The sequence below is a fragment of the Heptranchias perlo genome, chromosome 27 (genome assembly GCF_035084215.1).
Source record: "Heptranchias perlo isolate sHepPer1 chromosome 27, sHepPer1.hap1, whole genome shotgun sequence".
In the NCBI taxonomy this organism is placed as follows: Eukaryota; Metazoa; Chordata; class Chondrichthyes; order Hexanchiformes; family Hexanchidae; genus Heptranchias; species Heptranchias perlo.
The window spans coordinates 33737136-33752502 of record NC_090351.1 but is presented as its reverse complement, the minus strand read 5'-3'; the positions used below and the strand labels follow the sequence as shown (position 1 = coordinate 33752502).

Genomic DNA, 15367 nt, shown 5'->3' with positions numbered 1-15367 from the left:
TTCTGGTGTGGCACTGACAGAAAAGTTGTATTTCTGCTTGTGAAAGGGAGGGATTACAGCAGTACATCTGCACATCAATTGATATCACTAGTGAGCAACATCTTGGCACTTTGGTCAAATTCTCAGCGTCAGTTACTACAAGTGCAGGAAGTTTCTTTTCCTAAAATTTGTCCTTGGAAGGTGGGTGATGCTGGCAAGGTTACATTATTGCCTGTCACTAGTTGCCCTGAGAAAGTGGTGCTCGGCCTTATTCTTCATCTGCTGATGATGTTCCCACAATGATGTTAAGTAAGACAGTCCGTGATTTTGACCTAACAAGAATGAAGGAACAACAGTATATATCCAAGCCAGAATGGTGTGTAACTTGGAGGAGGTGGTGTTCTCATGACAGTGTTTGTCTTGCCCTCTTTAATGGCAGAGGCCATTGGGCTAAAAGGTGATTTTAAGTAAACGTGCCCAGTTTTCTTTCATAGATTCTCAGGATGTGGGCGTTGCTGCAGTGTGTCCTATTCATAGTACGTACTGCAGGCACGGTGCTCCAGTGGTGGAGGGGGTGGATATTGAGCCCACTGGCAGGAACACTGGCCAAGAGGACTACTTTGTCTTAAATAGTGGTGAACCTCTGAGTGTTGTTACAGCTGCACCTGTCCAAGGTGAGTTTTCCATCACGCTCCCAACTTGAGTACTGCAGATGATGGAGAGGCTTTGACGGGTCAAGGGGTCATAAGGTCAGGGGGTCAGGGGGTGAGCCACTCAATCTGAGTACCCAGCCTCTGCCCTGCTTTTGCAGCCACAGTGTTGGCATGGCTGATCCAGTTATGTTTCTGGTCAATGGTGATCCCATGGATGTTGATGGCAGGGGACTCATTTTAAGTGGTGCCATTGGGTTTGGAGGAGGTTCTCTCCAATTCATATTCTGTGGGCAGATATTCCACCCAATGTGTATGTGATGTAAATACCCATTTAACATAATTCACTTCTCATTTCCATATTATTAGCCCGAGCTGCAGGTAATAAGCAGCAGAGATTGTCGTCTAATGTAAACGTGAAGGAATTGGGCCTTTGAAGTTACAATGTGGTGATAAGGAGAAAATGCCAGCTAAATGTCAAACAAAAGCAGAGACTGCTGGAAACTCACAGCAGGTCAGTCAGCACCTGTGGAGAAAACAGACAAGCTTATGGTTCAGGTGGAGACCCTGCTTCAGAATTCTGGTTCACAACCGAACCTAGACATATCTGTTCTCCCCACAGACACTGACGGACCTGCCATGTGCTTCCAGCAACTTTTGTTTATCTTCCAGATTTCTAGCACATGCAGTATATTTATTTTTATCAGGTAGATGTTAATTATGTGAAAAATATTGAAAATCTGTGCATTTTACTTTTGAACATATCTCTGTTTCTGTACTGTTATATAAATTTGACTATGAACATCAGCTGAATATAAGAACTCTGCAGTGCATGAAACTGTTGTTGCTTCTACTTTTTCAGATGTCATCAGGTACTTTTCTGTTCAGTTTTTAATGTGTGAAACCTACCATGAATTAAGCATGGCTCAGTGGTCACACTCTCACCTCTGAGTCATCAAGGTTGTGGGTTCAAGTCCCATTCCAGAGACTTGAGCACAAAATCTAGCCTGACACTCCAGCGCGGTACAGAGGGAGTGCAGCGCTGCCTTTCGGATGAGATGTTAAACCGAGGCCCCGACTGCCCTCTCAGGTGGGCATAAAAGATCCCACAGCACTATTTGGAAAAATTGCAGGGGAATTTTCCCTGGTGTCCAGCCCAATATTTATACCTTAACCAACATCACTATAAAAGTAAAGATTATCTGGTCATTATCACATTTCAGTTTGTGGGATCGTGCTGTGCGCAAATTGGCTGGTACATTGCAACAGTGACTATACTTCAGAAGTACTTCATTGGCTGTAAAGAGCTTTGGGACGTCCTGAGGTCATGAAAGACACTATATAAATGCAAGTCTTTCTTTCTTTAAACAAATAGCTAAGAATCAATTGAGAACCAGCTGACCTTTTCCTATTCTCCATACCACAGTTTGATTTACATTGTGCTCGGTGTGCTGGGGGGCCTTATCGTTTTGCTTGCTGTTTGTCTACTTTTGTACCTGAAGCAAAAAAACAAGGGTGAGTTTCTATTTTTCTTTAATCATTTCATTATATGTCAATAGTTTACTGCAGAATATTAAGAGAACATAGTTTGTTGTAATCAACTGTTGACCGGAGGTCACCGGTTACGGTTATTGGCTTAGTACACAGAGGAGAAGAGTCAATTCTCTCTTAACTCTCAATTCACTTTATTCACGCCGTTAGATCATATACATTTGGTTATACGTCTGGTTAGATATAGACATGCAATTTACACCAGGTTATAGTCTTATACCCAAACTAAGATCTAAACGCACACACACTAGGTTTCTCTGACACTCCCTGAGTGGTCACAGAATATAAAGGATAATACCCGAAAAGGAGAGCTGACGCTGGCCAGGCATTCCGTTCTCTCTCTCTTTCGACGTCATCTCTATGTCCCTGACGTAGGGTCTTCCACTTCTGCGATGGTTGGTCTCCGGAGTCTTCGCTCTGACTCCACGCCCCAGATCCTTCATTCTTATTCCGAATCTTATCTCTTCAAGCTGTGCTGTCTCTCTCCCTTTGGTTTAGGCCTGCTCGCTTTTTGCCTGGGTCTTCTCCTCATTGGCTCTGTCCCAAGGACTTAGGTAGCATTACCTCATTAATCCTTTTCAAAATAAGGACTTGTGTCTTATCACGTTTCCTTTGTCTTTCACAAAACTTGGTTAATTCAAACCGGTTCCAGCCAGCTGAGGCCAGGACAGAACTCAGGTTACTTTAGTTCAAAAGTCGTTCCTGCCTGTGTATCAGCAGCTGACATCTCAGGTTACCTTCTGCAGCCCCTAGCCAACACAACAAACACCTGTGATTGCAGCGTTCCACACAATCTAGTCTAGATGTATTACACATGGAAGAATAATTAAGTTGTTACTGTAACTAGAAAACAGCAAATATTCCCCTGAGCTCTTCAGGAAGCAAATGTCAACATGGCTTTAGGATGATAGAGGTGTATGACACACAGTGATTGGGTAGAAGTGAGATTTATATGGGCCTTGGTCTTTCAACTGTGAGGCTGAGCTTTTGGGACTTGTCTGTTGTAATTGAAAGTTGTGAGGATTTAATGAGCTAAATTTTTCTGATTCGACCCAATTGTAATAAATTACAGTCAAATACAGGACCGATATTTCCTCTTTAAGAGAATTAGTTACGGAGTCAGATGACCAATATTGGAATGTTTCCTTTTTACTCAAGTGGTTGCTGGATTCTCTTTGGGACTGTATGTTGTAAGAGTAATTTTTTTTAATAATTAGATGTGTTTAAATACCAAGCCAGTCCTTCCCCTAGTCATAGGAGGAGAAATTTTTCAGTCAGTGATCTTTCAGTATGAGTGCATAAGGCATGTGAACCAAATCCCTGTCAGCAATAATTGCTGATCTAAATTTCCTTGTGATACCAACTCTGAAAAATTAGATGTTGATTCGAACATTAGTTCAAGTTTGATTGATTGTCTGAAGCCAATCCTGCAGGAAACCTGATGTGTTGGGCTTTGACATCTGAAGCTAAATCCAGAAGTGAAATTCCAAAGGCTGAGCCCTAAAGATGACAAGTACTGGCTGGGATGTTCCAGTTTGTCAATTAAAGCAGAGATAACATCACAAGAACTTTATAACATCTGATAAAACCAATAACCTTCTAATTTTTCACCTATTGTTACTGTTTTGAAATCTGAAGAAATCATAGGAACACAGGAACAGGAGTAGGCTGTTCAGCCCCTCTAGCCCGTTCCGCCATTCAATTAGATTGTGGCTGATCTGTATATTAACCCTATCTGCCCGTCTTGGTTCTGTAACCCTTAATATCCTTGCCTTCTTGAAGGCAAATCAATCTTGAAGCTGCTTGTCAGTTCAAGAGGAAGCGGTTGTGTGAACAGATGTTGCATTTCTCGCCACAGATGGTGCAATAACAGAAGGGTTTCGTCAAATTGACCAGTGCTTCACATCTCTTAACTTCCAGTGAGCGTACAATTTCAGCAGGCCTCTGGTCGAAGCCATCCCCTAACTTTTTCATCAGGAGACGGGTGTTTAAAGTTGTTGATTTATTAAATCTGGTCCTCATGTTTATCACACAAGTTTACAATCATCCTTGCTCCTTCAAATTAGACGTTATTAACAAAAATTAGTTACTTTTTCCCTTTTTTTCCTCAGTTACTTCATAGTTTCTTCCCTTCCCCTTTTCGTTTAACGGAGGTTTTTAAAGTCATGAACAGTTCTGATCGAGTGAATAGGGAAAAATTATTTTGTTCTGCTGAGTCACTGGTGAGGAGGCATCAATTTAAAATTATTACCAAGAGAGTGAGGAGAAGTTTTATTATTCAGAGGATTGTTGAATTGCTTTGTCACAGGGAGACCATTGCATTTTTGAAGGGAAAATTGGATTAAGATTTGAAGCAGAGGGAGATGCAAACCAATGAAGATAGAGCAGGGCAGTAGTACTAGTTTTGGATTGCTCCAGCAAAGAGCTGCCACAAACAGCCATGGTCCTTTGCAACAAAATGCTATTCATGGTCCAACAAGGTGGATGGGTTTTCTGCCACCAATGCTGCTTCTGAGCCAGTTGCTTCAGGGACTGAGACTCATTAGGTGACAATCTCTTTGATTTCTCCCAGTGATGAACTGTTTGGCCTCCCACTGATGGCACATCAGATCAGGAGCTCATTTTCAGGGAAGAATTGTGTCGCAAAACCCTAAACACATGGGGGGTAATTTTCATCTTCACCCCCTGGCCGATAATCTGACAGAGCGCCTCGTAGGAAGCAATGGACGGGGTGATCTGCTCTGTCAGACAGTGAAGCTGAAAGTTACCTCCATTCTGAATATTACGTATAATGAGCAGATCAATTTTTCGCTCTATGTAGGGGAATTGTCGGTGCAATGCAGATAGGAACATAGGAACAGAAGTAGGCCACTCAGCCCCTCAAGCCTATTCTGCCATTCAATGAGATCATGGTTGATCTGTATCCTAACCCCATCCACCCGCCTTGGCTCCATATCCCTTAATACCCTTGGCTAGCAAAAATCTACCGATCTCAAATTTAAAATTTCAGATGAGGTTCACATGAATGTACAGTTATGCACGCTGGAACATGTGCTCAGTTTGGACATTTTAAAAGTATTAACCATTCCTGTTATAGCTCTTTTAACAGTAACATTGTATTTTTTCAGATACAAACAATGGAGGAGACAACACTCTTAATGATACTCAGGTAAGAATATTAAATATGAATTCTCTGAATAATATTCGCAAAATTGGATATCCTTGGATTGGCTCCAATCTTTAATATCATTACTGACGGGCACAAAGGGAGATTGGCCTTGACTCATAGGTTAGAAGTGAGACTTTGTTAATTGTGTAACCCGGTCTTTGGATTTGATGACGTTTCTCATTCTACATTCTCAAGTACTAACGCAAAATTAGAAAAGAACTTTTAATAACAGGAAAAGGCCCTCAGGCCCAGCCAGCCCATCTGTTCCGTTCTCATAGGTTGACCTCAACTACCTACTTTCTCACTATATCTGTCAATCCTTTCCCCCTCCAAAATACATCTAATTGTTTTTTTCAATCTATTTATCACTAGTCTTTCCTAGTAATATTTTCAACAACTCCATTGAGTGCAGAAAGTTTGACCTGACTTGCTACCTTATTCATTTTCAACATGACATCCCTAGTATTTGAACCTTTTGCAATAGTGAATAATTTGACTGGGTCGATATTGGCAATTAGCTTCATAATCTTAAAAATCTCAATTTCGTCATCTGTCTCCTCTTTTCCAAAGACTGTACTATACCAGTGAAAACGTTGCAAATTTCTGGTCTGCCATAGATATTCCCTCATGTTAGCATCACCAGTCTCTCCCAATAGTGGAACTGCATCCTTTACAATTTGGAGTTTACTTTGGCTATGCAGCGTCTAGATGTATGACAACGTAACACAAAAAGTTAGGAAAGCAAATGGCATGTTGGCCTTCATTGCAAGGGGGTTGGAGTACAACAGTAAGGAAGTCTTACTACAGTTGTACAGGGCTTTAGTGAGACCTCCTTATCTAAGGAAGGATATTCTTGCCTTGGAGGCGGTGCAACGAATGTTCACTAGATTAATTCCTGGGATAAAAGGGTTTTCCTATGAAGAGAGGTTGAGTAGAATGGGCCAATGCTCTCTGGAGTTTAGAAGAATGAGAGGTGATCTCATTGAAACATATAAGATTATGATGGGGCTTGACAGAGTAGATGCTGAGAGATTGTTCCCCCTGGCTGGAGAGTCTAGAACTAGGGAGCATAGTCGCAGGATAAGGGGTCGGCCATTCAAGACTGAAATGAGGAGGAATTTCTTCATGCAAAGGGTTGTGAACTTTTGAAATTCTCTACCCCAGAGGGCTGTGGATGTTGAGTCATTGAATATATTCAAGGCTGAGATCGATAGATTTTTGGACTCTAGGGGAATCAAGGGATATGGGGATCGGGCGGGAAAGTGGAGTTGAAGTCGTAGATCAGCCATGATCTGATTGAATGATGCAGCAGGCTCGATGAGCTGTATGGCCTTCTCCTGCTCCTATTTCTTATGTTCTTATGCAACAATGAGCCCCTCTTGTTTATTGATCTGGATGTTGGGCTTCTCCAATCTTCTGTTAGGGGGACTGATTGACCTCATCTCCCTGAAGCGTCGATGTAAAATCACAAAGATGGTTTATTTTGGAGAATACACATGACTGAACAAAGTAGCATTTCTAGACTTGAACTTCTTCTATAACACTCCACATAACCTACAACACAACAGACATGCTACACTATCCCAAACAGGGAGCTAAATACTGAGTTTTGTTTTCCTTTGTGAGACAAACAGCACATTACTTAGACTGTTGAGAACCTTGTGACCCATAAGGGTGAAGCCTCAAAGTTTTAAAATATTTTTTAAACTAGTAACCTCAGTTGGCATTGCTCAAGGTACTTCAAGAGCAGGGTTCAGGTCAAAATATGGCTTGGAACATGACAGCCCAACGTTGACAGTGGGAAATAGGGAATTTCCAATTGTTGACTTGAAATGTTGATATAAAAGCATTACTCAAAAATTTTGAAACAGGAAATTAGGATTTTGGGCCAGGAAGTTGCACCGACATTATTTTAACATCTTAACCTCCTCCAGCCCTACAACTCTTCAAAACTCTGTGTTCCTCCAACTCTGGCCTTTTGTATCCCCCATTCCCTTAACCCCACCATTGGCGGCTGTGCCTTCAGCCATCTAGGCTTAAGCTCTGGAATTCCCTCTCCACTTCGCTCCTCCTCGAAGATGCGCCTTAAAATCTTTTTGCTTTAAAATCTTAAAAGCTTTTGATCACCTGTCCTAATGTTTCGCTCTTTGGCTCGATATCAATTTTTGTCTGATTACACTCCTGTGAAGCGTCTTGGGACGTTTTACTATGTTGAAGGTGCTATATAAATGCAAGGTGCTGTTGTAAATATAGTTAATATTGATTAGGATCACGACTGCTTCACCTATGAGATGGTGATATGTAAGGCGGTATCATACTCTTTGAAAAATTAAAAAGCTTACTGTTAACTGATTTGTAATGATCTAGAGCAAGATTTCACATCGTAACAGCACAAATCGCTATTCAAGTTAATCAGAAATAAATTGGATCTTGTACTTTTTGTTTTAGCAATTGGCAGCAACAGAAGAAAGCATAGTCTATGCAAATGTGCAGCGTATTCGAAGAAGCTCAGTAGAAATGCTCACCAAGGGTACTGCCCAGTTGAAAAATGATGAAAATGAAATCACATATGCAGAAGTGCAGATTCAAAAGAAATCACCAGCACAGAGCGTTGAGGTGGCAAAATGTTCAATTAACAACAAGGACAGTGTCACCTACGCTGCTGTGCAGATTCAAAGCCAACCTCCAAAGAAAAATAGAGAAAAACCATCATTTGATAATCCACAGGACTCTGAACAGGCAACTTATGCTACCATTACTTTTTAGGAAAACCATTCATGTGAGTCAGATATGGTGGGGATGGGGGCAGAGTCGTACATGGGGGAGGGGGCGTGTTGGATATGGTGGGGGGGAGTTGGACATGGGGACCCCCCCATGTCCAACTTGGAGATGGGGGGGGGGGGGTGTCGGACATGTTGGGGGGGGGGGGGGGGGAGAGTCGGACATGGTGGGGGGGGAGAGTCGGACATGGTGGGGGGGGGGGGGAGAGTCGGACATGGCGGGGTGGGGGGGGGTCGGACATGGCGGGGTGGGGGGGGAAGAGTCGGACGTGGTGGGGGGGGAGTCAGACATGGTGGGGGGGGGGGGGGAGAGTCGGACATGGTGGGGGGGTGTCGGACATGGGGGGAGGGGCAGGAAATGGTGAGGGGGGAGTCGGTCGTGGGGGGGGCGGAGAGTCGGACGTGGTGGGGGGGGAAAATCGGACATGGTGGGGTGGGGTAGAATCGGATGTGGTGGGGGGGGGGAGGATCAGACGTGGTGGGGGGGGGGGGGGAGAGTCGGACATGGTGGGGGGGGAGAGTCGGACATGGTGGGGGGGGGGAGAGTCGGACATGGCGGGGTGGGGGGGGGTCGGACATGGCGGGGTGGGGGGGGGAAGAGTCGGACGTGGTGGGGGGGGAGTCAGACATGGTGGGGGGGGATGTCCCGGACATGGGGGGAGGGGTCGGACATGGTGGGAGGGGTCGGACATGGTGGGGGGAGGGGTCGGACATGGTGGGGGAGGTGAGTCAGACATGATGGGGGGAGGGGGGAGTCGGACATGGTGGGGGGGGGGAGTCGGACATGGTGGGGGGGGGAGTCGGACATGGTGGGGTGGGGGGGGAGTCGGACATCGTGGGGGGGGGAGTCGGACATCGTAGGGGGGGGGGGAGTCGGACATCGTAGGGGGGGGGGGAGTCGGACATCGTGGAGGGGGGGGGGGGGGGAGTCGGACATCGTGGAGGGGGGGAGTCGGACATCGTGGGGGGGGGGAGTCGGATGTGGGGGGGGGGGGAGTCGGATGTGGTGGGGGGGGGAGTCAGACATGGTGGGGGGGGGGGAGTCGGACATGGGGGGGGGGGGGAGAGTCGGACATGGTGGGGGGGGGGGAGTCGGACATGGTGGGGGGGCAGTCGGACATGGTGGGGGGGAGTCGAACATGGTGGGGGGGGAGTCGAACATGGTTGGGGGGGGGTCGGACATGGTGGGTGGGGAGTCGGACATGGTGGGGGGGGGGGGGAGTCGGACATGGTGGGGGGGGGGGGAGTCGGACATGGTGGGGGGGGGGGGGGGAGTCGGACATGGTGGGGGGGGGGGAGTCGGACATGGTGGGGGGGGGGAGTCGGACATGGTGGGGGGGGGTAGTCGGACATGGTGGGGGGGGGGGGGGAGTCGGACATGGTGGTGGGGGAGAGTCGGACATGGTGGGGGGTGGGGGAGTTGGACATGGTGGGGGGGGGGGGGAGTCGAGCATGGTGGGGGGGGAGTCGGACATGGTGGGGGGTGAGTCGGACATGGTGGGGGGGGGAGTCGGACATGGTGGGGGGGGGAGTCGGACATGGTGGGGGGGGAGTCGGACATGGTGGGGGGGGAGTCGGACATGGTGGGGGGGGAGTCGGACATGGTTGGGGGGTAGGGGAGAGTCTGACATGGTGGTGGGGTGGGGGGGGGAGTCGGACATTAGAGCTCAGGAGGTTCTGCCTGACATCAGAGGTCAAATATGGGGGGGGGGGTGTCAGATGTCGAGGGTCCGATCACTCAGGGGAGGGGGAGGAGGAGGGGGAGGGGGAGGTTTACAGGGTAGCTTGGTGGGTCGGGGGAAGCACTCCTGCTCCTCCTGGCCCACAAGCAGTGCTGGAAAAGCACTTACCTGTTCCATCCACCTGTCCTCACCCACTTCAACTGCCGGTTTTCCAGGAAAACTCCCAGGTGTTAAATGTGGAACGCAGGTTAAATTCGAGGCGAGCAGCCTCATTAAAGTATCTTAAGGACGGACTCATCTCCGGAGAGCAGGTTAGTCCCTCGCCCCCCAACCTGCGTCCGTTAAAACTGGAGGTGGGCACGTTGGAAGAGGATTGAAATCGGGTTTCCCACTTTTTTATTTTAACCCCCTCACCTTCTCCCGCCCTGCCCATCCTGAGGAGTTAAAATTACCCCCATTCTGTAACTTCTGAGTCGTTCCCTCCATTTCCACTACCCCACCCAATTTGGTATCATCAGCAAATCTAACCAATTTGCATTGAGTTTCTGAACCCAGATCAATTATGTAAGTGGGAAATAGTAGTGGTCCCAATAGCAAGCCTTGCAGCACTCCACTCAGTAGCCCTCCCCTCCCCCCACCATTCCACCATAACATAATTCCTCCAAGGGGTCAGCTTTGGCTCAGCGGCAACACTCGCCTCCGAGTCAGAAAGTCGTGGATTCAAGCCCCACTCCAGGACTTGAGCACATAATCCAGTCTAACACTCCCGGTGCAGCACTGAGGGAGTGCTGCATTGTCGGAGGTGCCATCTTTTGGGTGAGATGTTAAACTGATGCCCCGTCTGCCCTCTCAGGTGGATGTAAAAGGTCCCATAGCACTATTCAAAGAAAAGTCCTCCTGGTGTCCTGGCCAATATTTATCCCTCAATCAACATCATTAAAACAGATTATCGTTCATTCATCTAATCGTGGTTTGTGGGACCTTGCAGTGCACAAATTGGCTACCGCATTTCCCTACATTGCAACAGTAAATATGTTTCAAAAATACTTCATTGGCTGTGACATGCTTTGCGATATCCTGTGGTCATGAAAGACGCTATATAATTGCAAGTTCTTTTTCAATGAGCATTACCATTCAGACAGCTTCTGATCCTTTCCCAGGGTTTACCCCAAATTCCCAGAGCTTTGGGTCTAACTAACAACCTTTCATGAGGGACTTTGTCAAATGTCTTTTGAAACTCATAGGGCTTTCCAGAGTTGTGGGTGCCACTTTTTCAAAGAAGTCAAGAAGGTTGTTCTGACAATATCTTCCTCTTCTGAAACTATGTTACTCTTTACTACGTTCTCATTGCACTGATACGTCTCAACTTCACTCCCATCAGTTCCATTATTTTCCATGAATGGAAGTGAGACTAACGGAGCTGCCTGTGTCTGTTTTACCAGTAAGGAGCCAGCGGAGCAGCTTCTGAAAAGCTTCCTGCCTCTGTCTGCAGGATTACACAGAGGAGCTGACCTAAATCCAGTGCAAGTTCTTGCCATTGTTTATAAATGAGTGCGGCTTTATTCATTGTTATTGGAGAGGTTTTTTTTAAAAAATAGATGCAGCTTCCTTCCGTCTTCAATTCTCATGGTGAAATTTTAAATGTACATACAACTGGAGTATTTACACATTAAAAATTGAAACTGATAATATTTTACTGTGGCATCTATGCATAACTATTTATTCACTAATGTTGATAAATTTTGCAAACGTAGATAAATATGTAGTAATAAAAATAAGCACAACCATAACTGCGTCAGTACAAGTATCAATTAGAATAAATATAACACGAAAACATTTCTCACATAAGATTTGTAAAGTAACTGATAGAAGGTAAAATATACATGTCCGTTTACATTTCATGTTAATAGTTATCCATTTTTTTGGGAGATCCTGGGTGATTCAGCTTCACATCTGCCTCAATCCTACTAAGCCCATAGTGATGGGTATGCTGATAATTGGAGAAGTGTCTCTTGCTCACACTAGAACCAAGCCCTTAAGCGTGGATGGAGTGGTTAAAGAACTTCACGGTATGTGGGACCAGAGGCCAATATACGAGCTTTGACCCAGCTGTTTCAATTGTGCGGAGTACTATTGCTCGTTTATGGTCTGATCACAATAGAGATACACCAGTAAAAGAGAAGCAAAGCTCCGAGGACTTAACTTCCAAATTCCTGTATAAATTGCATAGTGCATGCCACATATCAGAGTCATGGGCATCTGCATACTGCCCCAATGAACGTGTATAAACGGCCTCCTAAGCCTCCATTATGGAGGAGAGAAGGCCCGTGCACATTTCCAGCCGGAAGTGCGCCGCCCGCCATATTGGATGAGGTGGCGTCAGGAGCACATGTCAGGAACATTCAAAGGTGTAAAACATATATTTAAGTTGAGGTCCTGCACTTCTCGATTTTCAATCGTCCCAGCACTTCACTCGTCACCTGCTTTTTTTTATTCATTCATGGAATGTGGGCGTCGCTGGCAAGGCCGGCATTCATTGCCCGTCCCTAATTGCCCTTGAGAAGGTGGTGGTGAACCGCTGCAGTCCATGTGGTGAAGGTTCTCCCACAGTGCTGTTAGGAAGGGAGTTCCAGGATTTTGATCCAGCGACGATGAAGGAACGGCGATGTATTTCCAAGTCGGGATGGTGTGTGACTTGGAGGGGAACGTGCAGGTGGTGTTGTTCCCATGTGTCTGCTGCCCTTGTCCTTCTAGGTGGTAGAGGTTGCGGGTTTGGGAGGTGCTGGTGAAGAAGCCTTGGCGAGTTGCTGCAGTGCATCTTATAGATGGTACACACTGCAGCCACGGTGCGCAGGGACTGAATGTTTAAGGTGGTAGGTGGGGTGCCAATCAAGCGGGCTGCTTTGTCCTGGATGGTGTTGAGCTTCAAGTGTTGTTGGAGCTGTACTCATCCAAGCAAGTGGAGAGTATTCCATCACACCCCTGACTTGCGCCTTGTAGATGGTGGAAAGGCTTTTGGGAGTTAGGAGGTGAGTCACTCGCCGCAGAATAGCCAGCCTCTGACCTGATCTTGTAGCCACAGTATTTATCTGGCTTGTCCAGTTAAGTTTCTGGTCAATGGTGAACCCCTGGATGTTGATGGTGGGAGATTCGGCGATGGTAGTGCCATTGAATGTCACGGGGCGGTGGTTCGACTCTCCCTTGTTGGAGATGGTCATTGCCTGGCACTTGTGTGGCTCAAATGTTACTTGCCACTTATCAGCCCAAGCCTGGGTGTTGTCCAGGTCTTGCGACATGCGGACTCAGACTGCTTCATTATCTGAGGGGTTGCGAATTGAACTGAACACCGTGCGATCATCAGTGAACCTCCCCACTTCTGACCTTATGATGGAGTGAGGGTCATTGATGAAGCAGCTGAACCTAGGACACTTCCCTGAGGAATTCCTGCAGTGATGTCCTGCCGCTGAGATGATTGGCTTCCGACAACCACGACCATCTTCCTCTGTGCTCGTTATGACTCCAGCCAATAGAGTTTTCCCCCTGATTCCCATTTCACTAGGGCTCCTTGGTGCCACACTCGGTCAAATGCTGCCTTGATGTCAAGGGCAGTCACTCTCATCTCACCTCTGGAATTCAGCTCTTTTGTTCATGTTTGGATGAAGGCTGCAATAAAGTCTGGAACCGAGTGGTCCTGGCGGAAACCAAACTGAGCTTTGGTGAGCAGTTTATTGATGAGTAAGTGCCGCTTGATGGCACTCTTAATGACTCTTTCCATCGTGTAACTGAATTTAAATTCCCCAACTACCATGATGGGATTTGAACTCATGTCTCCGGATTATTAGTCCAGGCCTCTTAGATTACTAGTCTAGTAACATAACCACTAAGCCACTGGACCTGCGTGCTGAACTCGCATAGCACAACGTGGTACTAACCGGCAGCTAGGCCTCCAAACAATCCTGAACGTGGAGCCGGGAGGAGCAGGAGTGCTCCTCTCGGTCCCACATCAAAACAACGCGGGCCACTCCCCCCTCCTCCACCACTCCCAGCTAACATTCGCCCCGAGCCGGCCAACAATCCCCCCCTCTCTCAATCACCCCTCTTCCTCACTTACCTGAGGGCTGCTGCTACATTGCAACCGCCCAATCTTCAGCGACGCTTCGCCAGGAGAGCAGCCTCCTACTCTCCGCACCTCGCACGCTTCGTGGAAATGAGGCCTGTGGCCCAATATTGGGGGCGCCTCGGGCCTCACCGTTCGGGTGCAGGGATTGTACCCTGTGCACCCCACCATGCACCCAAAAATTGATGGACCCGAATTTCTAGGCCATTGCGTCTGTATCGTTGAGAGCGGATGCAGAGAATACGGAGATCAAGGCAGCTGGCGAATTAATTAATTAAATTTAAAAAATCTGGAATTAAAATACTAGTATCAGTAATGGTGGCCATGAAACTACTGGATTGTTGGAAAAACCCATCTGGTTCACAAGGAACATAGTAACAGGCGTAGGCCATTCAGCCCCTCGTGCCTGCTCCGCCATTTGATAAGATCGCGGCTGATCTGTGATCTAACTCCATATACCTGCCTTTGGCCCATATCCCTTAATACTTTGGTTGCCAAAAAGCTATCTATCTCACATTTAAATTTAGCAATTGAGCTAGTATCAATTGCCATTTACGGAAGAGAGTTCCAAACTTCTACCACCCTTTGTGTGTAGAAATGTTTTCTAATCTCGCTCCTGAAAGGTCTGGCTCTAATTTTTAGACTGTGCCCCTACTCCTAGAATCCCCAACCAGCGGAAATAGTTTCTCTCTATCCACCCTATCCGTTCCCCTTAATATCTTATAAACTTCGATCAGATCACCCCTTAACCTTCTAAACTCGAGAGAATACAACCCCAATTTGTGTAATCTCTCCTCGTAACTTAACCCTTGAAGTCTGGGTATCATTCCAGTAAACCTACGCTGCACTCCCTCCAAGGCCAATATGTCCTTCCGAAGGTGCAGTGCCCAGAACTGCTCACAGTACTCCAGGTGCGGTCTAACCAGGGTTTTGTATAGCTGCGGCATAACTTCTGCCCCCTTGTACTTTAGTCCTCTAGATATAAAGGCCAGTATTCCATTAGCCTTCTTGATTATTTTCTGCACCTGTTCATGGCACTTCAATGATCTATGTACCTGAACCCCTAAGTCCCTTTGGACATCCACTGTTTTTGACTTTTTACCATTTAGAAAGTACCCTGTTCTATCCTTTTTTGATCCAAAGTGGATGACCTCACATTTGTCTGCATTGAAATCCATTTGCCACAGTTTTGCCCATTCACCTAATCCATCAATATCCCTTTGTAATTTTATGTTTTCATCTACACTGCTTACAATGCCACCAATCTTTGTGTCATCAGCAAACTTAGATATGAGACTTTCTATGCCTTCATCTAAGTCGTTAATAAATATTGTGAATAATTGAGGCCCCAAGACAGATCCCTGTGGGACTCCACTAGTCACATCCTGCCAATGTGAATACTTACCCATTATCCCTACTCTCTGTCGCCTTTCGCTCAG

The 15367-nt window shown here is 46.6% G+C and overlaps 1 protein-coding gene across 3 annotated transcripts in view; it reads left to right on the top strand.

Annotated features, from left to right (window-relative positions):
- LOC137344565 (polymeric immunoglobulin receptor-like) overlaps nt 1-8131 on the top strand; it is a 32017-nt gene extending 23886 nt beyond the window's left edge. For all 3 annotated transcript variants that reach the window (XM_068007613.1, XM_068007612.1, XM_068007611.1), the window contains 3 exons: nt 2056-2144; nt 5309-5349; nt 7798-8131. In XM_068007613.1, coding sequence (XP_067863714.1) covers nt 2056-2144; nt 5309-5349; nt 7798-8115 — 448 coding nt within the window. In that variant the 3' untranslated portion in view covers nt 8116-8131. The remainder of the gene's footprint in view (nt 1-2055; nt 2145-5308; nt 5350-7797) is intronic.
- Nucleotides 8132-15367: the final 7236 nt, after the last annotated feature.